This window comes from Malus domestica, chromosome 15 (assembly GCF_042453785.1).
Source record: "Malus domestica chromosome 15, GDT2T_hap1".
Taxonomy (NCBI): Eukaryota; Viridiplantae; Streptophyta; class Magnoliopsida; order Rosales; family Rosaceae; genus Malus; species Malus domestica.
This window is the reverse complement of record NC_091675.1, coordinates 10,635,182-10,661,879: the sequence shown is the minus strand read 5'-3', so window position 1 is coordinate 10,661,879 and position 26,698 is coordinate 10,635,182. Positions and strand designations below refer to the sequence as shown.

Sequence of the window (26,698 nt, the reverse complement as noted above, 5' to 3'; positions counted from 1 at the left end):
TTCATTTACGTACTTATCCTCACTAGTGACCGAAGCAACCAAGCGAAGGTCACAAAACCTGACACTTTATGTTGTACCAAAGTCTTCGCTGATTTTGTGCATCAACAAGTACAATATACACAAATATACATTGCTATACAGTAGGACTCTCCAGAGCTCTTCTGCAGTTGACCTCTCAGTGTTGATTTGGATTGGCCAACCATTTTAGGTAAAACTAATTAATTTTTATGTTGCAGTTGGGTTTGTAATTAATCAAAATTGAGTTAGTCAGTTAATTAGTTCAACTAATTTGTACTTGTTTCCTAATAAGCCCCTACAATTGTATATAAACTAATAAGCAATACACACACATGCAATTATGCAAGTGCAGCTTGTTATTACCGGGACCCACCCACCGACCCATTGCTCGTTTGTGTTTAATCATACCACCTTCATTGAAGAATTGATTGGTGCCGAATTCGTGAAATGTCACAGGAATGACCAAGGGCAGTTGTCAATAGTCAAATTTCTCCCCACCGACACTGCCAATATGCTAAGGACTTTTTTTTTTTTTTTTTTCTTTTTTGTCACAGCCATACGAACAAACAGACATCGACCTTGAACCTTAACATGTTGAATTTTTCTTCATTGGTTCATTGATTATCATATTCTTAGGCGAATGCATCCGTCCAACATCCAAAGTAAATATATATAGTAATGTTAGATAGATTAAATTTGTAGATTATAAAAAATAAATACGTTAATCAATACTTAAATAATAATTCAATCATCAACTTTCATATTATTTAGTTTATAAACTTTTATCTAGGTCAGTCATCTCTCTCTGTTTTTCTTTAACTTTACACTTTTTTAGCTGATATTAAGATTAAGCTGCTGCTGCTGCAATGCCAAGAGATGGGGATTTGAAAGGCAGCCAACAATAAAGAGACCAGCAGACTTTAAAATAAAGTTGACAAAGTGGGAACCGGTGACTAACAATAAAAGGATCAGGATCCTCTCCGTACCTTAAAAAACTAAGCTTGTTAAGCAGGCAATCGTGATCGTTAAAATATAATTAAACAGTTATAAATAAGAGACCCTCTAAAATTATAATAATTTTAACCATTACATCAAATTTTAACGATCGCGATTACCTATTCAGCAGACTCAGTTTTTAAAGATCAGAAGAGAATCCCAATCCACAATAAAAAGACCAGCAGACATTTTTTAATTAAAATAAAGTTGTTAAAGTGGGAACCAGTGACTGACAACTCACGCACCATGCCCACGCCAGGCCAGGCCACCACCACTTCCTCTCGGTCACGTCTTGTGCTTCCCAGTTCCCTCCCTTCCACTCAAATAATATCTAGCAAAGTGCATAAGTTGGTAAATATGGCAGATTATTATATATGGCTATAGCAACTTGCATTACAACGTTACTCGTGAAGTCCGCTCTCATACACATCGGACTCAGTGACAGCAAGTCAAGCTGCATTATTATTATTGTCATTACTGTTACGTGAAAACACCAAACGCTTGCTATCTTGTTTCTTCTTTTTATTATACTGTTTGAACCCGCTTTTGCATTAATTTTTTTCTTTTTTTTTATCTTAAAAAAAAAGATAACTGATAGTAAATTACTGTTATTCATCTATTTCGGGTCCGAAAAAGCTACGAAGAATTTCACTCTGCCCATGATCATAGTTAAACAGACTCACCAACTTGGAGCATCGAACTCGAGACCTCTCACATTTTTTTTTTTGCATCGTTGTTTTATTAAATTAAGGCTCTTAAATTTTAATATATATTTTTTAGCAAACGATATAATCTAAGGGGATGGGTGAGTTTAGCTTCATAATGTGCTAGCAATAATATGGTTCAAAATCGCCTTTGGATAGAATTGAACCTAAGACCTCTCCTTACAAGTAAAGAGGAATATTGTGGTGTTAAATAGTTAAATTGAACGAGTATCCTCACATCATGTTCGTTCATCGTACATTATGCAGTCAATTTTCATCATATACTGTTTATAAAGATCCTCAGAGTCCTCAATTAAATTTTAATATTTTTTATGAGCTCAGAAAATCATGCATTATCCATTGCTAGTTGTTTTGGGGATCCGTGTGCTGGCAAGGGATTACTAAAGGGATGACTTTTCAACGTGGCATTGAGGGAAGAAAGGGTAGTATAGGATCTCTCCCATTAAATCTCATCAATCAATTAATCAGAACTTTTAAAATTTGATCCAACGATTAAAATTATAACTTTTTAAAGGATCAATGTTTATAACCGTTTGATCAAATTTCAATAGTCCGGATTAATTGATTGATAGGTTTTGATGGAAAAAATCTATTTAGGATATTACTCCTGGAAGCACGCCAAGTGTCAATTAGGATAAAGATGATTTTAGTGATACCATCGGACGGAAGATGGTTTTGGTTATCATCAAAAGGTAATTGGTAGTCACCGTATGGACTCTACAACACGTTCAAGCGTATTTATCCTATAAATACAAGTGACCGTGCAACTCAGAAGGCATTTTCCAACTTAATAAACAACTCAAATGCTTTATGCAAAAATTTACGAGCTATGTGAAACGTTTTATCACATTTGTTGAGAAAAAAACAGTAATATCTTAATATGTAAAACGTCTTATCACATTTGTTGAGAAAAAACACTAATTCTCTTAACCCAAAATACTAATTATCATTGCTTCTGGCTGGTTAGTGATCCAAGTCTTGGCTAGTAAGAGGTCACTTCATTAGCTTCCTGTAGAATCGGTATCACTCTTTTGTGCATTTTGCAGTTCAGCATTCAGACATTCATCATAAAACATTTCTCTTTTTTTGAATGCTCATGTCCCTAATACCGATTTGGTTCACATATATTCTCATGAATATAATTGAGGCAACCAAACCTGGTGTAGGAGATCATGAACTCGCAATGATCTAGACAACCTTGTCTTCATGTTCTAGAATAAGGTCAAGAAGTGTTCCTTCCTTGGCCGTAATTGTTCAACAACAGAAGTCAACATTTAACACCACCACCCACCAGCACCACATCTATTTGTTTGTCCGACTGACGTAATTAGCTCATAATTGGCACGCATTCATTCACAAGAACGTACGTGTTAGTGATACAATATCGAAAATAACAATACATACTTTATTTAGTAGTTTATACCAATGGATGCCCTATACCCACCCCCCTAACTATCTCATAAAACTCAACATCATTTATTCTTGCACATAATTTTCTCTTCCCATTTTAGACTCATAAAATAATAATAATAATAATAATTCTCTTATACCTTCCGTTGGTCAAATATAAGGCTTAACCTCTTACTTCCCACTTATTATGATTCTCTTGTGTAATATTCCTTTTATTTTTACAAATTACAAATAAATATAATGGTGCTAGTTTATACAACTTGCCGTTGAACAATAATATATGCATGATGGTTTCTATCGACATCTGTAACATTCCACATCGTTCAGGGGAGTGGATCCTCTAAGCCTTATATGTATATGCTCATCTCTACCTAGCATGAGGCATTTTGAGAACTCACTGGTTTCGGATTCCATCAGAATTTTGAAGTTAAGCGAGTTCGGGCGAGAACGGTCCTAGAATGAGTGACCCACTAGGAAGTTCTCGTGTGAGTTCCCAAAAAAAAAAACGGTGAGGGCATGGTCGGGGCCCAAAGCGGACAATATCGTGCTACAATGAAGTCGAGCCTGTGATGTGGTGGGGGCCCAGGCCAGGATGTGACAATTTGGTATCAGAGCCAATCCCTGGCTGGATGTGTGCCGACGTGGATATTGGGCCCCTAAGGGTGGTGGATTGTAACATCCTACATCGTCCAGGGGAGTAGATCATCTAAGCCTTATATGTATATTCTCATCTCTACCTAGCATGAGGCCTTTTGGGAACTCACTACTCACTGGCTTCGGATTTCATCGGAATTTTGAAGTTAAGCGAGTTCGGGCGAGAACGGTCCTAGGATGGGTGACCTATTGGGAAGTTCTCGTGTGAGTTCCTAAAAACAAAATCGTGAGGGCATCGGAAGTGGAGTCGAGCCCTGGAAGTGGTGGGGGCCCGGGCCTGGATGTGACAGCATCGGCATGTCGGGAGTCGCGACGTTAAAACTGATGCTCTGTCTTCTGTCGAGAATCCTATATCTATGATTTTTTTGGGTAAATTACATTTTATTCCCTTAAGTCTGCGGTCGATTTCAATTCCTTACAACATCTTTAAAACATTTCACTTTCATACCTTTCAATTTCGTATATCTGTGAGAAAATATGTTAAGTAAACAGTTGGCAAATAAGGGGTCCCCATTTGCATTGACGTGGCTGCCATATGGCTAAACACTTAATAAAAAATTTAAAAATTTAAATTAACTAATTAAAAAAAAAAACCAAAACTTAATTCGTCTTCCCCACCCTTTCTCCTTACCTGAGCACACCCCCAACCCAGAATCCCCATCACGTTCACACTCTTCACTGCCGGTGCCTTCCTCCTCACTCTCACACTCCTCACTACCCTCACCGAAGCGCACAACATTACATGCCAACCCTCCTCCACTCTCCTCACTCTTTCTCTTGAACCCCAAACCCCCTAAAATCCCCAAATCCAAAACCCAAAATTCCCAGATCCAAAATCCTCAGTTCTCGACCTTCAACCACTACCTCACCCTCACCCACCTTGCTGCCCACATCATGACTGCACCACCATCACCGTCTGCACCATCGACAACTGGGGAATGGGGGATTTTTTTTCTTCAGGTTTTCATACAAGTAATTTGGGTTTTTTTTGGGGGGGGGGGGGGGTTGGTGGGGTGGGGTGGGGTGGGATGGGGGATTTGGGTTGCAGGGAAGGGGTGGGTTTTTTGGATGGGAGGAGAGGGAGAAAGGATAAGGGAAGATGGTTTTAGGTTTTTATTTTATTTTAATAGGGTATTAAGGGGGGGGGGGGGGTGGGGGGGTGGTGGGGTGGTGGGGTGGGGTGGGGTGGGGGATTTGGGTTGCAGGGAAGGGGTGGGTTTTTTGGATGGGAGGAGAGGGAGAAAGGATCGGGGAAGATGGTTTCAGGTTTTTATTTTATTTTAATAGGGTAAATTATTATAATATTTTAAATGCATAAAAAAATATTTTTTACCATGTGGCATAAATTTGGCAGCCACATTAACTTTTAACAGACTAAATGATGGAAAATGTAACATATGTATTATATTGAAATAAAATAGTATTTGAGGTATGAAAGTGAAATATTTTAAAAATGTTATAAGGAATTGAAATCAACCCCTAACCTGAAAAGGTAAATGTAATTTACCTTTTTTTTTTTTAATCACGGTGTCTTTGTATCTTAGAGTCAATAATATTTGTTTTCCCTTTTAAATATTAAAATAACATGCTTCAAAGCCTAGTTTGTTGCAAATGAAATAATGTAGTTTCACGTCATGTTTACATGACAGCAATGAAATAAAGAGGGAATCGAAGAGCTTAAAAATAGTAAAAATAATGAAGAGAATCAGATGAACTATCTGTCTAGTTGATATGATTGATGGTACTCAGGTATTTAATTACAAATTTTAAAAGAAAGTAATAACTTTTTGGATTCTTTATGTGTTAGTAAACACGAAAAAAATTTAAAACTAAATATTATTTTTTTAACAAATAATATTATTTACCATAAGGGCGAGGAGGTGGTTCAGTCTCATATAACTTGTAATAATATGATTCAAATTCATCTTTGACGAAAATGAAATCTAAGAGCGTCTCCAAAGGAGATGCTAAATTGTCCATATAAGCTTTAACAGTAAAAAAAAACAACCACTAATTGTTTCTAACTGAATTGTCAAATCCTATATAGCATGATATGGAATGGCAGTAAAGTGGCTTACTGTCAAATTTGACAAGCTTCAAATTTTTTTTACTAATTATTAAATGTCTTTTATTAATTTTTTTTCTCCTCTATCCTCGAAAGTGTTCGTTTTTCTCAACCTCTGCACTTCCTCATAAGCTCCATAACCGCATCGTTATCATCTCCTCCAACTCCCCTCTTCATCTCCTGCAACAACTTTTCGTATCTCTCGTTTGCAACATTTCGCTCATCCGCAACTTTACGGATTCTCAATTTTTTGAATTTCCAGATTTTTCTTCGCAACAATCTCAATTTTCAAGTCAAGTGTCTGAACAAATCGATGTGGAAGCGTCTGGAAGCAAGAAAAAAGTTCTTCGTGGTGCTGGGTTCAACAAAGATGAGGATCATGTTCTTATTAGTGCATGGTTGAATACTAGCATGGATGCCATAATTGGAAATGACCAAAAACATCAAACTTATTGGCAACGAATTGAGGAGTACTAAACCAAAACAAGTGGTTCGAGAGTAATCGTACGGGCCGAATGTTGTCTCAACGATGGCAAAAAGTCCAGAAGGAGGTCAATAGATTTTCTGCATGTCTTGCCACTTTATATGAGCATAACCAGAGTGGCGCAACTCAGCAAGACATGGTAAATCAAATATAGTGTTGATGTATTTAATTTTAATTATACATATTTATTCTCGTGTGGAATTTTATTTTTCAGATTGCAAATGCGAAGGCTACGTATGAAGCACTACACCAAAAAAAATTCAATCTTGATCATGCGTGGGTTTTGTTGAGGCACCAACCAAAGTGGCTACAAGTCGTAGAATCTTTGAAAACGAATTCTACTTCAAAAGCACTAGTAGAGATTGAAGATGACAACATTGATACTGCGAAAAGGCTACTAGGAAACAAGGCTGCCAAGAGAAAAATGAAAGAAGCCGCGAAGAACGACTCCACACCTATTTCGGTGCAAATTCAAAAGTTACATGAGGAGAAAAAAGAGAGAGATGGGAGGAAAATGGAACTTATTAAGAAGAAAGTTGAGCACGATGAACAAAAATTCGACTTAATCGACTTGATTTTGAGACAAAAATTATGTCTATGGACACAAGTGACATGGGTGATGAGGAACGACTATATTATTCCCAACTTAAAATGAAAATTCTTAGAGGTGATGAATATTGAGTTGGATATTTATTTCTTCTATTTTCAATTAAGGGGTTGTATGTTGTTGGATTATTTGTGGCTGAATTAATTAATATGACTTTTATTATGAATTATTTATATGTAAAATTTAAAGAATAAGATGGAAATTAAGAAAAAAAATAATGTAATAAAATAATAGTTTAATTTAACATATCGGATAGATAGCAAAACATGAAAATATATTAAAATGCTACATAAGTTGTCAAATTTTAAATTTTAAGTTCAAAATTTGACATCTCCTTTAAAGATGATATAAAATTTCCCATTTACTTGAGTGTTGATGCGGATGCCAAGATGATTGCTGATACAGAGTCTCGTCTCAATCAACACTTTTTTTGTCTATTAAACTGTTGATAGTTGACGATTACAAAACAACCAACAAATGATATTTGTTCCCTGCCCTAATCAAAGTCCCATTTTCATCAAATTAATTTACGATCCAACCCTACCTAACATTACAGATTAATACTATAACTAGTTGATATTAACAATACCCAACACTGTTTGATGAAGATTATATATAATGTGACAATAATGTTGCATTTAGCACATATGATTTCAGATTAAATTAAGTTTTTGTAAGAATAATATATGAATAAAGACTAAAAAAATAAATGGTTGTTTGTTTATTAAACTGTTAGATAGTTGACGATTACAAATTACCAACAAATGATATTTATTTCCTGCCGTAATCAAAGTCCCCTTTTCATCAAATTAATTTACGATCCAATCCTACCTAACATTACAGATTAATATGTTGACCAAAAAAAAACATTATATATTAATACTATTACTAGTTGATATTAACAATACCCAACACTTAGATTAAGATTATATATAATATGAGAATAATATCGCATTTAGCACATATAATTTCAAATTAAATTGAATTTTTTCAAGAATGATGTATGAATCAAAATTAATAAAATAAACGGTATTTTGCCTACTAAACTATTGATAGTTGACGATTACAAATAACCAACAGATGATATTTACTCCCTGCCCTAATCGAAGTCCCCTTTTCATCAAATTAATCCTACCTAACATTACAGATTAGTACTATTACTAGTTGATATTAACAATACCAAACACCGTTAGATTAAGATTATATATAATGTCAGAATAATGTTGAATTTATCATATATGATTTCGGATTAAATTGAATTATTGCAAGAATGATCTATGAATCGAGACTAAAATAGACAGTTCGGATCGTTGAAGTTCATCGTGGAATGGACCCTACAACTAGTCAATATTTTAACCTAAAAAGGCAGATACGTTTGGATAAATGGCTGTAATATATTACGGTTATAACACACAAAAACTAAAGTAGCCAATAAAAGATGCATATGTTAAACAAAAGAAGTACACATAAAAAGAAAATACTTACAAAATTAACACGATAAATGAATGATTCAGTCGTACTTATGAAATTTAAATGAGTAATGCAAGGTAAATTAGCCTTTTAGACTAAATTTGTAACCATGTGATGTGTTAGCAAGGAAAAAAACATCATAATCAACACTTAAATAATAATCATATCATCATCAACACTTAAGTAATATGTTTTTTTTTTAAGGGGGACCCACTGGTGGCTTCGCTATGGTAGTCCACTGTTTTTGGGGGTTGGAAGACTCACAGAGGCAATTCAGCCTCCCTCTGGCCACTATCATGTGATTCACTAGTGGCAAGAATCGAATCGAACCTAGGACCTACTGTATAGAATACTGGCCTGGAATTCCTAACCACTAGGCCACCTTGTGGTGGTTCTAGGGCTTTTTGAGATTTGATGAAACTACTTTTCTACAATTTTAATTAATTTACTACTTAATTTCAATTTATACAAATTATTATTATAATTAATTTATTAATTAAATCCAGTATAATATAACAAATTTCTAAAACCTTACAAAAGAAGATATTGTTAATTTATGTCTCATTAATTCAGTATATTTCAAAAAAAAATCTATATAACAACAACAAAAACAGTTGGGTGCAAAAAATACAAAGGTTTTTTTAACATACAAAAAAAAAACAAAATAATGATTTTTAAACGTACCAATTTACTCCAAATGATATTACATACATGATATATATATCAATGTTTTAAAAGGCTCGCCTCAGGGCACGACTAGGCGCCCTATGAGGCTGGCTTGAGGGTTGCCGCTTCTGTTTTCAGGGAGTGGGCAGAAGGCGTTGTCCGATTTTTGAATCACTTGATTTCGTTGAGTATTGAAGAAGTTATGAACGTTTAAATTTACCCAGTTTCCAACGAGTTTTCCAGTTTTCCCTTGGACCAGTCAACTTTGAGGCTATTTTCTGGCCATCTCCAGCAACCATTGGGCTTTTAAATAGGTATAATCTTATACTACACTTTCCTATCTTCATTTTGATATATTATGGGTCAAATTTGATTAAGAAACGATTGAGTTACGAAGCTTTGAAAATTGCCCAAACTTCCGGCCAAGAGCTCCGGAACACTTAATGGAGTTTGTTGATGCACAAAACCGGGACGGTCTTGGAACAACGTAAATCCGACCGTGAATCTGCATGTAATGTAAATAACACAAGATGTATCGTGGTTCACCCCAAGGTTTGGGCTACGTCCACACTGATTGTATTATATTTCTCTGAGAAGTGAGGGAAAGAGAGCTGAGAGTTTAGGGGATGTGAGGAGGCTTCTGAGAGCTTCTGAGGGTGAGAAAGGGGATCTCAGGCCTAGGAATTGGCCTCTGAGAGTGAGAGTGAGGCCTCCCCCAATTGTGAGGGTGAGGGGTCCTTTTATAGAATAAGGACTCCTCACTTATTACATATTTGCCCCTTCCTTTATCCCATAATTACATTTAAGTCCCCTGAGTATTTGTACGAGATCTAAATACGAGGCCCTAAATATGGTATAAACAGAGTTTTTAACGGAATAACGAAAATGATGGATGGTGGACAATCTCAGGGACTGCATCTATTGATTTGAAATCTCAAGGACCAAAGTGATGTGTTATACAAATCTCAGGGACCATTTGCACAATTTAGCCAAATAGTAAAATAAGACTAGAAAAATGAAAGAAAATTTGAGGTCCATGTAGAAGGCCTAAATAGTATCTCATGAGTATTTTGATAATTTCATTACTACTAAGAATAAAATACGTTAAAGCTCGAGACATGATGTCACACACGAGATTCCGTAAGAATAGCAATAAATTAACTAATATTATTGAGTGCATCTTTGACATAAAAATGAATTTAAGTGAATTTGAAAAACACATTAATTACGAATATACTTGAAACACAGGGTTTAATAAAATGTGTAAGAACTAATCTAAAGTTGAAAAGCAACAACTATTTAATCTTAAAAAAAAAAAATTAAATGAGGCATTTAAATCTAATTTTTCGTTTATTTGAAAAATTCTACGATTCACATGTACAGTAACATGTTTTGTTTTTAAAGCCGGTTCACCGGTACACATTGACTATCAAATAAGGGTTCGTTTGTTTGTGCTTTTGAAAGAACCAAAAGCGTTTCCTAATAAGTAAAAGCGCTTCAGTAAAAAAAAACAGCCGTTTGGCAACAACAAATTGTTTCTTCATAAAAACGCTATTGAAAAGTGCTACAAACAAAAAACACTAATAAGTAAAAATGCTTTATAAAGTAGCACATCCCAACGAACCTTAAGTCCATATTGATAATTCAAGTTACTTCATAGAATAAGGCACCGTTGAAGGTAAGCTACTAAGCCATACCTTATTCCAATTATTTAAAGAGGAGAAACGAGTGTGGAATTCCTTGAAATGCTCCAACATTCAAACAACATTAGTTGGATTGTATGCGTCATTTACTATTTTTCATTTTACAGTCGGTTTCCCTTCTGTTCCGTTGAGGATTCCCTCAGGATAAGTTTATTTAAGCGATCTTTTGTAAGGTTTGCTCTGTATTTCGACATTCGAACTCGCCCAACTTTTAAGTCTTCCTATAAAGATCATTTTTTATCAAAAATTATTCAAATCCGAAACTCCTTTGACCATGGAATTAAATAGGAGTTATATTAATGTTTCTTTGAAAAATCGTGTTTGTCTATTTACTTTACTACAATTGGATATTTTAATGGTTATGAATTTGTCTAATGTTTTGCATGAATAATCTATGACCGATACTAAAATATAGACGATTTGGATCATTAGAAAGTGTTAAAGAAGCGTGTCCAACAAGGTGTCCCTCACTTCAAATAAAATTATTTGAGAGATTATTCAGCTGAAGGACTGTTTCATTTTACTTTACATATTTTGTAATTGCCTTTACCTTCTAAATTTATATTAAAAAACGAAGGCGATGATTATTCATAAATCAAATATAGTCTTGAATCAACGTATAATATTCTGACAACCAAGTTCCAATACCGTTCTTGTAGGCCTCGTTTCGTGTCTAGAACAGCGTATAAAAATTTAACACATATCTATTAATTGTTACATTCGGATCAGAAAAACCAAATTACATGACCAAGCAACAAGCAAACTCATGGAATTCTTAGAATGATCAGCAAAATTTTACAGCTATAAAAAGTGCAAACCTCAGTCATCAACCTCCTCTTTAATTTCTCTTTGTAGCTCCTCCTTGTACTCCTCAAAAGTCCCAGGGTAAGGGGTCACCGTGCCATTCTCAACAACCCAAATTTCACTCCTCTCTTCGTTCTCGCACACGCGCGATATCAGCCTAGAGTCATGACTCACCAGTACAACTCCACCGGTGAATTCGTCAAGTGCATCGGCCAGTGCGTCAATACTCTGCATATCCAAATGATTCGTTGGTTCATCCAACAGTAAAATGTGGGGCCTTGACATGGATATCGACGTGAACACAACTCGGGCTTTCTGCCCTCCAGATAATTTTGCAATGGGAGTGAGATGGTTGTGGCTGGGAAGTCCAAATTTTCCAAGCTTTGCACGAACAGCCTCTTGCTTGCTAAGTCCCTCTTGGTCTGGATGAAGCCGGAGAAGGTACTGAACCGGGGTCTCGCCCATTGTCAGGAGGTCCACAAAGTGTTGCGAATACCTACCGATCCTCAACTTCTGACTCCTCCGTACTTCACCCTCCGAAGGAACCAAATCACCTGCAAGAAGGTTGAGCAGAGTAGACTTTCCAGCTCCGTTAGGTCCAACAATGGCTACACGAGTCCCCATATCAATACCAACATCAACACCTGACAGCCTGAAATCCTCCCGATTCGGATAACTGAAGCTGACTTCAACAAGTTGCAAAAGTGGAGGAGTAAGCTCTGTAGGTTCAGGAAAGTGGAACTCCACACTGTAATCTCTCCATTTCCTAGGAGCCTCAGCTGGTGCGTCATCTTCATCAACTTTTCCCTTGGCCTTGTTCTTTGATGCTTCCTTAGCTGCTGCAGACTTAGCTTTATCCTTCACTTTCTCCTGTTGGACCCGACTTCCACTCCTTTTGGCAGCTTTCATCTGCTTGTCATAAATTTCAAACTTTTTGTTCACCTCTTTCCGACGTTGCTCATAACCAGTTTCAAAATCATCAAAATTTCCTCGGTAGATGTGAAGTTTCAGATCATGCAGATGAATAATCTCACTGCAAACCGTGTTAAGAAAATCCCGGTCATGTGAGACAACGACCAAAGTTTTTTTCCAGCGGCACAAGTATTCCTCCAACCAGAGAACAGCCCTCAAGTCGAGATGGTTGGTGGGTTCATCAAGCAACAAAAGAGTTGGCTGAACAAAAAGTGCCCTTGCCAATGAAATTCTCATCCTCCACCCACCACTGAAGGACTTAGTTGGACGGCCTTGCATATCCTGCGTGAACCCCAACCCAGCAAGAATTTTTGAAGCCTGAGCTTCAGCTGAATCTGATCCCATCAACTGCAATTTCTCATACAATTCAGAGAGCTTCTCTCCTGCATCATCATCAAAACTGTCCTTTTCATCAGCGGAAGCTGAATTCTGCAAATCTGCAACCTCTTTTCGGATTTTTACAAGTTCTTCATTAGCTAAAACAACTGCTTCAAGAGCAGTTCTGTCATCACCAACTACCTCCTGCTCAACCAAAAGCACATCAATATTTTTTGGTACTGGAATCTTCCTCCAAGCAAGAAGCTTCAAGAGAGTAGACTTGCCCATTCCATTCGGCCCAACCAAACCATATCTCTTCCCATGTGTTATCTTCACTGATGCGTTCTTCAGAAGTTCCTTTCCCCGAGCAGACACAGAGAAATTTTCTACTGTTATATCCTTAACATTAGCATCACCATCTTCGCCATCAAGTACCGATGCACGACTTCCAATAACAACAGTGAAAGCATCGTGGTCATCTTTAAGGGCCTCCTTCTTAGCCTGCTCAATGGCATGGGCAGCAAGACGGTCCTTCTGGGCGCGCTTTTTCATCTCTTTATCAGATATAGACACATCAAGTGGCTTAGATTCTTGCCGCTTTTGCTGATTGGATACATTTACTTCTTGTTGGCCCTCTTCCAACACATCCTCATCTTCTTCATCAGAGGAAGGGAGATCAATACCATCAGTGTATGATTGACGATTTGGAGCTGCTTTTGCCTTTGCACTAGAGGAAGCTCCTTTCTTGGGCTTATCGGGTTTCTGGTCCATGCTGGCCAACATTGCAGAGACTGATATTTTCTCTTTTTTCCCATCTTTAGAAGCATCTTTGCCGGTCGACTTAGCCTTCGCGGATGCACCACTCTCCTCCGTCTTCTTTCTTCCCATTGCAGTTATCTATCAACAAAAAAAGGAAAAACCATATCAGCTAACTTTAACACTATAAAAAAACCAATTAACAAACATAATCCAACTCATAAACGAAAAACACAAAAGTTCTATAGACATAGTTTCCACACCAAAAGCTGATATTCAACTTTAAGCCAGTGGCGATTTCTTCGCGTTTTCAGAGGAAAGCCGCAACCCGCAATTTCTTGATACACAATTTTCTCTTTCACAAAACAAGTACGCATTGTTCTGACTGAAGCAAATACTCATAGAACTAGCATAGTTTGCAGGGACCATGGAAAAGCAATCAAATTTTCCAGTTTCTAAAGATGATGCTCAGAATTCAAGTACCACTTACAAAATTAAGTCGCGCCGCAACTGATTAGATCGGTTAGGAAGGAAATTCGTAAAATAATATTAAATAAAAATACTAAATTAAGTTCTAACGCAGATTAGATCCAAGCTCTTTTCAGATGCTTAAAAGGGCCGCTTACTTCGATTCGGCAAAGAGACAGCTTAGAAATTTAATCACTCAAATACAAAATTAATTTCACGACAAATATGAAAAATCCGTCCACAAAGAAAACGAATAAAAATTCAATCGAAATTCAGCTGTAAATTAGAGATGAAAATTTACAAAGTTGTAAAATTTCAACGCCCATAGTTTGGATCAAGTGCTCACAAAAGATGAATAAACAAAAAATACCTGAGTTTCGCGAAAGATGGAAGCTTTTTCTTTTCCGTCCGACGAAAGATGAAAGCTTGCAGAAGGCGACCAATAAAAGAATAAGACGACGATGATTAATCTGAATCCAGACCTAGCTCCTTTTGCACATAACAATGATCAAGTCGGTCGTTCTGGGCCGGTCCAAACTAAGCCCACTTAAACCCCCTAAGTTATTTTTGTTTGTTTTTTGAAATTGTGCCTTAGGGATAAAATTTGACTAGTAAGGACTTGTAACCCATTTATAAGGATAAGTCAGATAACCCATTTTATTTTAGATTTATAATCCATCATGTACAATCTTGTCAATCTCATATTTTAACACAACAAACAACAGACAACATTCAAGTCCATTTAATTGGTCAGAACCTATTCCAACCAACCTACCAAAAAAACCCTTAAGTTATATAGAATCTACTTGCCACCTAGCACGACCAAACTGAGCAAGCGTTAAACAGAGTATTTGGAAATTTTGTCATTTAATTTACAAAGTTTTATCTACATATTTAGTCTCCCTAACATTACTCTTGTAATATTAACAAAAATTACTCCAAAATATGCATACCCTTGCCATAACTAAAATCTACAAATTTCCAAACAAACCAAATCCCTAAAATAAATTATTAAACAAAAAAAAAAGAGCACACCCAAAACAATACATTTACTTTTAATTTATATTGCATTTATCACTTCAAATAACAACAATTTATCATATAAAACCACCGTATGCAAGGGAGAGTCTCTCTCCATGAAGGGGGTTTGGATGATGCAAGGCCAGGCTCTAAGGAAGCGCAATAGGCTACCAACACCGCAAGCTCAAGCAAAATACATTTTCAATACATCAACGACCTAGAGCTAGAGCTATAGCTAGCTACTACTCTAGTAACCTTGTTTAGTTCCTATATACCAACTAGTTCTACGAGTGAGTAGGACTAGAGGGCAAAAACCACAAGTCCAGTTACAGACAACTTGTAGGCTGAACTGTACCGGCAGTTGTTCCGCCTGCATGGCTGCACGAAGCTTCAGCTGCTTGGTTCTTGTAAGTGAGCTTCACATCTTGCAGTCTGATCCTGTTGCAAGGATACTTGGAACTACAATCGAATTTCACTGCCACTTCCGTCGCCGATGTACCATGAATGTCTTGATATGTCACGTCGCTGACCTTAACTCCGGAAACTTGGCCGGGGCAACCTTTGTTGTTAGGGCAATAATGTTGATCAATAACGATTGGATTTTGAACGTTGGTCATCACAACATGTTGGAAAAGAATGTTCCTAGCAAATCCAGTGCTAGGTCTCCCCCAAGACTTGATCCTTACGCCATTTTGAGTACCAGTGAATGTAACTGTTTTAACTGTAACATTTTGTACACCGGCTTCTTGTTGGTCCTTCCCTAAACTCCCAATGCTGCACAAACAAATATTGTTAACTTAATTAGAGGAGTATCAAAAACCAAAATTATGATACATTAACCTAGCTACATATGTACCTGATTCCATGGCCGGGTCCACAAGCCACGTTTTCAATCCACAAATTTGTGGTGCCGGGGCCAATTGAGACACAATCGTCACCGGTTGAAATTTTGGAGTTGAGAATGGTGACACCAGATGACATTTGGACATGGATGCCATCGGTGTTGGGGCTGTTGCCGGCGGCGATAACCTTGACACCTTGCATTTTCACATTGTGGCAGCCGTTGATGACAATGTGGAACATTTGGCTGTTTAGTGATACTAATCCACTCACCACAATGTTGTTGGAGTTGGAAAAACCCAGTGTCTGCACAATGATTAATTTACACAAATTAAGTCTTATATACAATCTAGTACATAATTTGGTATTAACTAAAGTATTAAATCTAAAAGGAACTTGATCTTATTAATATATAATTTCTCTAGTGCAAGCAATTGGTTATAAAATAAATGGTAGTTTGACGTATGAAATTATCATTTATATAAATATCATACAAGCACATGCATTTGTGGTGTTATTTATCATCAATTTTATGATATTGTTCCTTTGTTCTGACAATTAGTACAGGCATGAGATTGAGTAAGAAATCGTGTGAGGGATGGACGGAAGATAATGCAAATTCACATGTGGATGCATTATATATTGCTAGAAACATGAATAGAGAAGGACTACTATCACGGTGGTATCTCGGAACATTGATAAAAATTATGTATAAAACCCTATTCACATAATTTTATATTAATGTCCAGGAATATCATGGTGACGAAAAATTCATTCTATCGAAATTTCTCTCTCGCGCATGAACATGGCATTAGTTATGCAACTTCATGTACAAGAACTCAAGCTAGGTCTTTAGAAGTAAGAACATAATGAGACTAATGCTCTTTAATTGGGATTACTACCTGTGCTTAATCCTATTTCCCAGAAAACCGAATGACCCATATATAGTTAAAAAAGTAATTAATGAAAAAACCCGTCATTGGTACGTAACCGGAGGAAACTGACCAATTAATAGTTTAATAATGCTCCACTAATTGATCACTTCCTTAAGTGGCCACCTAATTAACTTAATTTTTACTTGATGCATGCACGTAATCATATAGTTAATACTTAATATCTTGTATATAAATGAAAGGTACTGGGAGAATGTTGACGACGTTCCAACTTTTCTTTAAAAAAAATTAACTATCGATGAAATAAGTGATTAAGTTAAACTTACGGTTGCTCCGCTGGGGCAACTCTGGCCTGAGGACTTGCAACCCCACAAGCCGGTGCCCTTACCGTCCAGAACTCCACCGGAAATGGTGACCCCATTGACATGCTGAAAGAAAAGCCAGTTATCGGCGTTTCCAATGACCCGGTAATCAGACGGGGCCACGAGGGTGCCGGCAATGCGGAAGGTGATGGCGTTGTTCTTGCATGGCCCAGAGAACACAGCATTGCGAAGCAAGAACCTCCCTGCGGGGACATAGATGACAGCGGGATTGACGGAGGCACAAGCTTTGGCCCAAGCAGAGAGGAAGGCCTGTGTGGAGTCAGTCCTGCCATCTGCTTTGGCTCCTAAACTGCTCACACTGAATGTGACGGCTGCAGCATCCACACTAGTAATACTTACAGCCACCATCATCAACGCAAGAACTACTGCAGCTGGGTGCGAGAGGCTTTTGGGGTTTGCCATTTGTACAAGCTGTGTAGACTAAGGGTTTCGGGTTTTTCTGGTTTGAAAAATGAGTGAGATGAAGATTGAGGAGGGAGAGTGTTGTGGTGGTGGGGAAGTTGGAACGGTTTGAGGGGTATTTATAGGGGTAAAATGAAGAAATGGACATAATAAATAATAGACCAGTAATCAGGTAATAAAAATGAAAAAGCAAGCAAGCAAGCGGCGCCGAAATCACCTTACGTTGGTTTATTTCTTTATTTTTTTGGGATGTACTTTACAAAAATGACCTTACGTATTGCGACTTGGAGTACTGTAATCACGTATTAGTATAACTATGCAACAGTGCACACCAAAACACCCCACCTGGGCCACCTCCATTTCTGAAAAGTTCATCTTTCTTTACGGTTTACTATATTAGGATGCTGATGTTATGCTCTTCCATTTCTACCTTTTCCTATAGCATTATTGTATAGTACGTAGCTTGATTGCTTGAAGCGCAAGTTCAATGCCCTCGTCTGTTCCCACCTCTCTTCATTTCATATCTCTGTGATTACTTCAAGTTTAATGCCCTCAATACAAACCGTCATTCATTTTATATCTTAATTCTCTCTTGGAAGATCAAATATGCTAAAAATAAGATAAAATTGTCCTCCATTTTCTCAAAAAATAGTTGAAAGACACATTATTACTATTATTTCTTTAACAATTAAGCAAGATAAGCTTGTTAATTTTGTTGGTGGTGGGTAATACTGTGGTCGACGGAATATGTTTTTACTGTAATTATGGTTTTGCATACCTAATTGCATAATAAGGACAAGTTACAGATTCCCATAGGATTCCAAAATACAAAGGTTACTTAGTCCATGTTTTTTAAATGGTTTTTTCTTTTCCATAATGATATCAAACAGGTCACAGGACAAAATATCGAACAGGTTACAGGACAACTGAGCACAATTTATATATGTGCTTTCATTTTGTGCTCTCCTAGTACTAGTAGGAAAGTAACGAAACCAAACTTATGGCGGGAGTTGGACTACCTCTACCGCACATAAATATTTGCAGGATCTCCCTACCTTATCCATCTTCTGCTTTTGGATGGTCAGTTTATGCAACAATGTTAACGGACAACATACAGAAGAGCGCTGCAGCACTCCTCATACATGTGAGAATGTGTGTGTGTGTGTATTATATTATATGTATGTGGGAATGCAATTCAACATTTTGCCAGCCTTGTTAGGTTGGGTACGTAGGGTTGTAATTTGAAGGAAGCTGGAGGATACATACGTAATTATACTTGTGTGAATAGGAGGGGAAAAAGCATTAGCAACATGGGGTAGGGGCAGACGCAGAGGACGTGACAAATGCATGCGAGTGGAGTAGAAAACGGAGAAGCAAGCGGCGGCGTGTCATGCCCAAAACCCAGGGCTATATCTCCTATAGTATGTAATACATCTCCAACTAACACAACACAACTCCCTTCCCCTCTCCTGATTCTGTTAGTTGAATCTTTATTTATGTAATATTATTTGAATTCAGGGAACTTGGCTATATGCATGCACGGACCCCACTTTCCACGCGCATCCTCCCCCTCCCATTCCATGCATCAAGTTTGAGTGTTTTCGTTGGTTTCTTGGGTTTTACTATTTTAATAGCTTTAATTTGCTGTTTGTCTTTGGAGATGGTTCCTTCCTGATCAGGCTAATCTTTATATCCTAATCAATCATTTCACACACTTTCTCAAACCTAAAGTTTGTTATAAACTGCCTAACTGTATAAAGTAGCTGCTATAACTGTTTCTCCTATTTACGCAGTACATTTTTATCTTCTTTCTGGCAACTCTCTTTTCCTTTATGCAAATTTAAAATGAGATTGTTGTGGAGCAAAAAATAATACAAAAAATTTTAGAGTTGATACCTGAATTTTAACCTATAAGAGACAAGAATGCTATAATTAAATTGGCAAGATCCACATCCGTTCCATGCGTAGTTCAACTCTAAAAAAGATCTGAGTTGCTCACTACAACTTCTCTAAGCTCTGCCCATGGCAAGGAAAAAAGTCACATGCTTTATGCACGCTTTCCTAATTGAAGACTAACTCAATGAAGCAAGGAATCACAATCAAATCCAATCCGGGATTACACAAGACAATTCCAAGATATTATTTATTCAATAGCATACATTTTCGGAATAATTTTTTCATACTGCATCCAACAGATAACACACCTTTGCCAAATGGACATCGACACATGGCATGTCAATTCCTACACATGTGGCTGGCTATCTCCCTATAAATACTTATTTCTCCACCAATTTCTGATAAGCTTTTATTACGCAATAAGGTATAAACTCTCTCTCTTTTCATACTCTTTTCAGAGAAACTAAATTAGGCATCGGAGATGCATTGGTCACCCCCAACTCCTTGGGTGTGTGACTTTGGTTATTTATCAAAGGTATTTAATTGTTTTGTGGGTACAAATTCGTCAAGATTAAAGACGACAAATTTTTACTACCACAATTGTTATCTTCAATTAATAAGATAAACTTTTATTGAACCCTTGCTAGTGTTTGATTTTGGTCCTTTGTTAGGTACACTTAATCCCTTACTTGAAGAAAAAAAAAAGAGAACTAAATTTAACTCCAAAACTATGGTCAATTGTAAGAAGTAATCCATTAATTGTTGCTTACAGATTTAAGTCCATTGACTCTCTCTCTCCAACGCATCATATTCCAGTTTTGGATCATGACACTAAATTTTGCAAGCTAAATGACATAGAAACTAATAATTGAATTATTATTTAAGCATTGATAAACGTGTTCATTTCTATTAGTGACACATTATTAATTTAGTTTGCAAATTTAGTCTCCCTAACATTATTATCCTTATATTGTATTTCAGTCACCCAATTATCCCTAACATTTGTAGGCATTCAAACCGTAGAGATTGAACCATTAGGTCTCATATTCAGTTTGCCATATTTTATGGCTTGATGTCCGCTGTTCCAATTTTTTTTTATGTTTAACTGTACAATATTATTGGGACGCATATACCTCTTTGGAATTGTTTATGCTTGAAAAATGTTATAATGTTAACAAACCAAGTTACGTGGTTAAATCTACAAACCTACATCACAAGTAGATTAAGACCACTAATTTTCATCAAGGACTGATTAGCAATATTACCCGCAACTAAGGTTTTTATATCCATTAAACCTACAACGAAGATTGATTGCCAAAATATTTACATACAATTAATACATTTTATAATTCTACTTGAAAGTACTAAACCTCTAACATAGCTGGATTAACATGAAACTTACCCAAGTCAAGTTTATTATATCAATAAACCTACACAAATTACAACAAGATGTCCTAGTATCCACCACCTCTTCTTCGCTGATGATAGCTTTCTTTTCGCCTATGGTACTCTTAGTGAGTGTCAGGAAATTAAACATGTGTTACGAACGTATGAGATGGCCCCTGGACATGCAGTGAACTTCGAGAAGAGTTGTGTCTCGTTTAGTCCCAATCTTACAAGCTATGACAAGCAGTTGCTTGCTGACTGTCTCGGCATGAGGATGGTGGAGTTCCATGATAAATATTTGGGTTTGCCGGTGCTAATTAAGAAATCGAAGAAGGAAACATTTGCATATGTGAAAGATAGGCTTTGGAAGAAATTACAAAGTTGGCGGGGAGGACTTTTGAGTAGTGCGGGACATGAATTATTGGTGAAAACAGTGGCTCAAGCTTTGCCTATGTATTCCATGCAATATTTTCTTCTCCCTAAATCTTTTTGCGAAGAGTTGAATAGGATGATTGCAAAATTCTGGTGGAGTGGTGATCTGGGCAAACGGAAAATGCATTGGCTTAATTGGCGATGTTTGTGTAAGCCTAAGAATGAGGGAGGCCTTGGTTTTAGGGATTTGTATGCGTTTAATCTTGCTTTGTTGGCAAAGCAAGCATGGCGATTTATTCATCAACCTAAATCTCTTGCTTTTCGAGTTTTCAAAGCTCGATATTTTTTATGATAGGTTTTCTGGAGGCTCGAGTTAACGCCAATAGTTCGTATGTGTGGAGAAGCATTGCCGCTTTGAGGATGGTGATTGAGAAAGGTTACCGTTGGCTATTGGGTAATGGTTAGAGTATTTGTATATGGAAAGATAATTGGGTGCCGAGAGATTCCTACTTTTGGATTTTGACCCCACCTTTGGCGCACTGGGATACTGAAGCCAAGGTGGATGGGCTATTCTGGAATGAGTCGAAGCAATGAGATTCTCGATTATTGATTGATTTATTCTCTACGGAGGAAGTAAAGTTAATCTGAAGCCTTCCCCTTAGCACGAGGAATGTTGATGATCGTCGAATTTGGCACTATGAGCGGGATGGCAACTTCACAGTCCAGAGTGTGTACCATGTTGCACTGTGTATCCATGTAACTAACGATGATGGTGTCGCTACTTCATCTTCTTTAACTAGGAGTATTGAGGAGAAGTTCTGGAAGAAATTATGGAGTGCGTGTGTCCCTGGGAAGGTAAGATCTATGCATGGCATGCGTGTTTGGACTCTCTGCCTACACGTTCGAACCTTAGCAAACGGCAAGTGACGAGTGAAGTTTCGTGTGTGGTTTGTAGTGGGCAAGTTAAATCAACTGAGCATGTTCTTAGATAATGTAGTTTGGCGAGGGCGGTGTGGTTTCGAAGTTTGGGGTTAAGGGTTGAGATGGGCAACAGGTTGTCTCTATTGCAATGGGTATATCATATATCTATGCAGTTTCCTTCATCGGGATTTGAATTCTGCTTGATGTTGATATGGGCACTCTAGAAGCAAAGGAATAATGCGTTATGGAATGGTAATTTATTGCCACCGCATAAGATTGTGCTTAGAGTTGAGGGATGGTTGCATGAATTCCAAAAATGGCATAAGACTGCTACAAAAAAGATTAACAGTGTGGTGCAGAAGTGGAGTAAACCTGAGGTGGGCTAGGTTAAATGCAATTTTGATGGGGCGTGGAGTCAAAGTGGTTTACGGGGATGGAGGTTTGGGGTAGTGTTGCGTAATCACTTGGGGGAGTTTCTGGCCGCTTCTACAGGTCTCATTCCGATGACAACATTAATTTTCCACACTAAGTTGATTACAGCACGTCGTGCAGTGTTGTTGGCTAAGAGTCATTGTCTTGAAGGTTTGAAGATTATGTTTGAATGAGACTCTGTTATGGTGGTGAAGGCCATGAAGGACCAAAAGGACGATTGCTCATTATTTGGCCCTATAATAAATGATGTGTGGTTCTTTCTCAGTGGTTTGATTCATTCGAAGTTTAGCCATGTTCAGCGGTGTTGAATATATCATTCCAATTCAGCAATAGTTAGTTAGGTTGTTATCAAATTAGTTAGTTAAATAGCTTAGGCTGCAAGCTAGTCATGATGGCTATATAAATTGTATTCTCAGAGTTGTAAAAATCAATTCAGTATCAATGTAACCAATTACTGTCTCTCTCTCTCTTATTCCCTTTTCTCTCTTCTTCTTCAGTACATGCTCTTTCTGCAACTCTTCATTTCTGTTAACATGGTATCAAGAGCCAACAGATTCTTGGTTCTCATTTCCACTGTGCAAACCTTCTCGATCAGTTGAAGCTTGATGATGGTTGCAAATTCTCAGTGTTTTCTGCTCAAAGGGTCGAGGGTTTCGTTCATATCAAGTTCTTTGTTTCTGTTTTCGCAGTGCATACCATCTGTTTGTGTTAATGTCTTAGTGAAGATTTTTCTGTGCATCTTATAAGTATCAAGGCCGATAGCCGTATACTTACTTTTTCAAGGCCGATAGCCATTGTTAGATCAAGATTTATTGTGTTAATCCCCACCGCCCTCCGCCAACGGCACAGCCACAGCTGGGTTTCCCGGAACTTCCTGGTTTGAAGAAGCAAGTTTTCGTACAAGCTTGGATGTTCGAATGCGTTTTCTGGGTTTTCAAGATTCAAGTTCTCAGGTTTTGTTTTCGATTACTGGTTTTCTTTCCAGCATATCAACTGTTTGTGATAATGTCTCAGTGAGAATTTTCTTGGTAATTTCTGAAGTGTCAAGGCCGATAGACGTATACTTCAGATTTGTTAAGACTTCAAGGTCGACACTCTCTGTTGTGCCGGTTTCGATAATATCCAGAAAATATGGGCAAGAAGTTCTTCGTCGATGGCAACTGGAAATGCAACGGAACCTTCGATGAGGTGAAGAAGATCGTGAACATACTCAATGAGGGACAAGTTCCATCGCAAGATGTTGTGGAGGTTGTGGTTAGCCCACCGTATGTGTTTCTTCCGGTGGTGAAGAGTTCATTGAAGCCCGAATTCCATGTCGCTGCACAGAACTGCTGGGTCAAGAAGGGTGGTGCCTTCACTGGTGAAGTTAGTGCTGAGATGCTAGTCAATCTCGAGGTTCCATGGGTCATTCTTGGTCATTCAGAAAGAAGACTGATTTTGGGTGAATCCAATGAGTTTGTTGCAGATAAGGTTGCATACGCACTTTCTCAAGGTTTGAAGGTGATAGCTTGTGTCGGTGAGACCCTTGAGCAGCGAGAAGCTGGCACAACTGTGGAGGTTGTTGCTGCACAAACCAAGGCCAATTTCCATTTCTCAGTTGCTCTGAAATTGTTGATTGTATTTTCCTAAGGCCGATTGCCGGGATTTTATGTTGTCTAAAAGGTTGTCTGTTATTGGGTTTTCTGTGATATTGTATCTTGTGCTCCTTCAAGGCCGATTGCCGGAGTATAAAGCTTGTTTCCTCCACAAGGCCGATAGCCGGAGTGAAAAGTTCTGTCTCAAATATTGTGTGTTACTCCTTAAAGGCCGATAGCCGAAGTAACGTTCTTGAAAAGTTTTGTTTGTTGTTATTGTGTGCAACTCCATTAAGGCCGATTGCTGGAGTGCAGTTCTTGTTCCCTTTCATTGAAGGCCGATTGCCGAAGAGGGTTGTGGTTCTTGATTTTTGTGATTGTACACCAAGAAGGATTTCATTATTCTGCATTTCTCAAGCACTCGTACAATCTCAAACTGGAAATCCCAGTTGAGATTGAGGGGGGATGTTGAATATATCATTCCAGCTCAGCAATAGTTAGTTAGGTTGTTATCAAATTAGTTAGTTAAATAGCTTAGGCTGCAAGCTAGTCATGATGACTATATAAATTGTATTCTCAGAGTTGTAAAAATCAATTCAGTATCAATGTAACCAATTACTGTCTCTCTCTCTTATCCCCTTTTCTCTCTTCTTCTTCGGTACATGCTCTTTCTACAACTCTTCATTTCTGTTAACAAGCGGGAAGGTAATTCGGCAGCACATTGTCTTGCTCGTATAGGTATTGGCAGCTCTCAGGAGTTTGTGTGGTTCGAGGAGCCCCCAGATTTAATTAAAGACATTCTAGTTTATGAGGTTTTGATTAATTTTCCTTTCGATTGTTCATCTAAAAATAGGTTCTATTGTTGTGCGGGACACTCTTTTCCTTCGATTGGGTTGAAATTCTCAACAAGGTTTTATCGAAGCCCGATATGCACATTATCCTCCAATTGTACGTATTCTAAGTTGTTTAATGAATATCGTACCGTTTCTTCAAAAAAAGATATCTAAACCATAATTTTACTCATTGACAGATAAAAACAAATTTGTGAGTTTTAAACTGATGTGACATGATTTAATTGATGGGAATTTGAGTTCTCATAAGAAGATTGATGTAACTATAATGTTTGCAATTATGGAGCCGTTGACAATGATGGTGTTATTGAAGATAATGACGTGGGCTACATTTTTGCTCATCATACTATTTAGGGTTAATCTCAGTTTACTACCCTGACGTTTCGTGGTTTTCAACATTTGGTACATGAAGTTTTTCATCCCACAGTCATACCTCAAGTCTTAATTTTGAGATAGTTTCGTACATCCGTTAAGTTTTCCGTTAGAACCTCCATTAACTGATGATGTGGCGCCTACATAGGCAATGACTTGGTGCCATGTGTCAATTTGGACCCTCTTAAATATTAAAAAATAAAAAAAATCAAAAGTTAAAAAATCAATTTTTTTTCCTTCCTCTTCCTTTTTTCCTCTGTCTCTCTCCCACTTCTGCGACGTCGTTTAGAAGCTCACCAGCTCTCCTGCCCACGACCTCTTCTCTAACCCATCACCACTCATCCACCAGCCCAAGTCCCAGATCAGGTCTTGCCTCCAGCGCATCTGCCTTCATTCCTCGCTCAGGTTAACAACCGCCCCCCTCCCTTGCTAGAATCCACTGCTCCATCCCCAAACTCTAGCAATCCAATCATCCCACCCATGGGGGCATCGCTCTTCACCAGGCTCAGATCCATCATACGCACCCTCTGCGATATTCATCATAAGAAGAAGAGTCAAAAGAGGAGCGGGCCAGCAGTGTCAGCAGCGCCGACTCCGTCTCCGACGATCCAGATCTCTAGGTTCACGAGGTGCGTGCAGAGGAGAGAAAGGAAAGAAGGGAGGGAAGGGGTCGTGGGGGTGAGGAGCGACCTAGAAAAAAATATATATTGTTTTGGGGACTGATAGCTAGGGTAAGGGTCGGTAGCATACAAAGGTTGGGGTGGGTACTTGGGTGGGTGCTGAGGATAGAAGGGAGGGGAAGGGAGCAGGGTAGATGGGTGGGTGTGTGGGAAGGTGGGTATGTGGAAGAGAAGGGAGGGAGAATGAGGGAATGGGTCGGGAAGGGGGGCCAGGATGCTCAAAAAAGTTAATTTTTTTAATATTTAAGTGGGTCCAAATTGACACGTGGTGCCAAGTCATTGTCCATGTAGGCGCCACATCATCAGTTAACGGAGGTTCTGACAGAAAACTTAACGGATGTATGAAACTGTCCTAAAATTAAGACTTGAGGTATGACTCTGGAATAAAAAAAACTTCATGTACCAAATGTTGAAAACCACGAAACTTCAGAGTAGTAAACTGAGATTAACCCTACTATTTATGATGATTAGATGAGTCTAAATTTTGAGATTTTATCTAAGGAAAACTAATGAAAAGGGCTTGAAAACTTTGAGTTTTAATGATAAGGACAAAATAAAGG

The 26,698-nt window shown here is 37.8% G+C and overlaps 3 protein-coding genes and 1 non-coding gene across 4 annotated transcripts; 2 read left to right on the top strand and 2 right to left on the bottom strand.

Annotated features, from left to right (window-relative positions):
* Positions 1-5,965: 5,965 nt before the first annotated feature.
* LOC103434864 (uncharacterized) lies at positions 5,966-7,128 on the top strand. The gene is made up of 2 exons (XR_011576305.1): positions 5,966-6,491; positions 6,567-7,128. It is a non-coding gene; the product is annotated as an uncharacterized protein (transcript).
* A 4,356-nt stretch (positions 7,129-11,484) lies between these two features.
* Positions 11,485-14,689, bottom strand: LOC103456332 (ABC transporter F family member 4). The gene is made up of 2 exons (XM_008396039.4): positions 14,487-14,689; positions 11,485-13,789 (listed from the first exon to the last, which is right to left on the bottom strand). The coding sequence occupies exon 2, from the start codon at positions 13,778-13,780 to the stop codon at positions 11,618-11,620; it is 2,163 nt and encodes a 720-aa protein (XP_008394261.3). The 5' UTR covers positions 13,781-13,789; positions 14,487-14,689; the 3' UTR covers positions 11,485-11,617.
* Positions 14,690-15,164: 475 nt separating this feature from the next.
* Positions 15,165-17,732, bottom strand: LOC103456333 (polygalacturonase-like). The gene is made up of 3 exons (XM_008396040.4): positions 17,196-17,732; positions 15,993-16,282; positions 15,165-15,910 (listed from the first exon to the last, which is right to left on the bottom strand). The coding sequence occupies exons 1-3, from the start codon at positions 17,652-17,654 to the stop codon at positions 15,463-15,465; spliced, it is 1,197 nt and encodes a 398-aa protein (XP_008394262.3). The 5' UTR covers positions 17,655-17,732; the 3' UTR covers positions 15,165-15,462.
* A 6,060-nt stretch (positions 17,733-23,792) lies between these two features.
* Positions 23,793-24,290, top strand: LOC103400302 (triosephosphate isomerase, cytosolic-like). The gene has a single exon (XM_008338953.4). The coding sequence runs from the start codon at positions 23,793-23,795 to the stop codon at positions 24,288-24,290; it is 498 nt and encodes a 165-aa protein (XP_008337175.2).
* Positions 24,291-26,698: the final 2,408 nt, after the last annotated feature.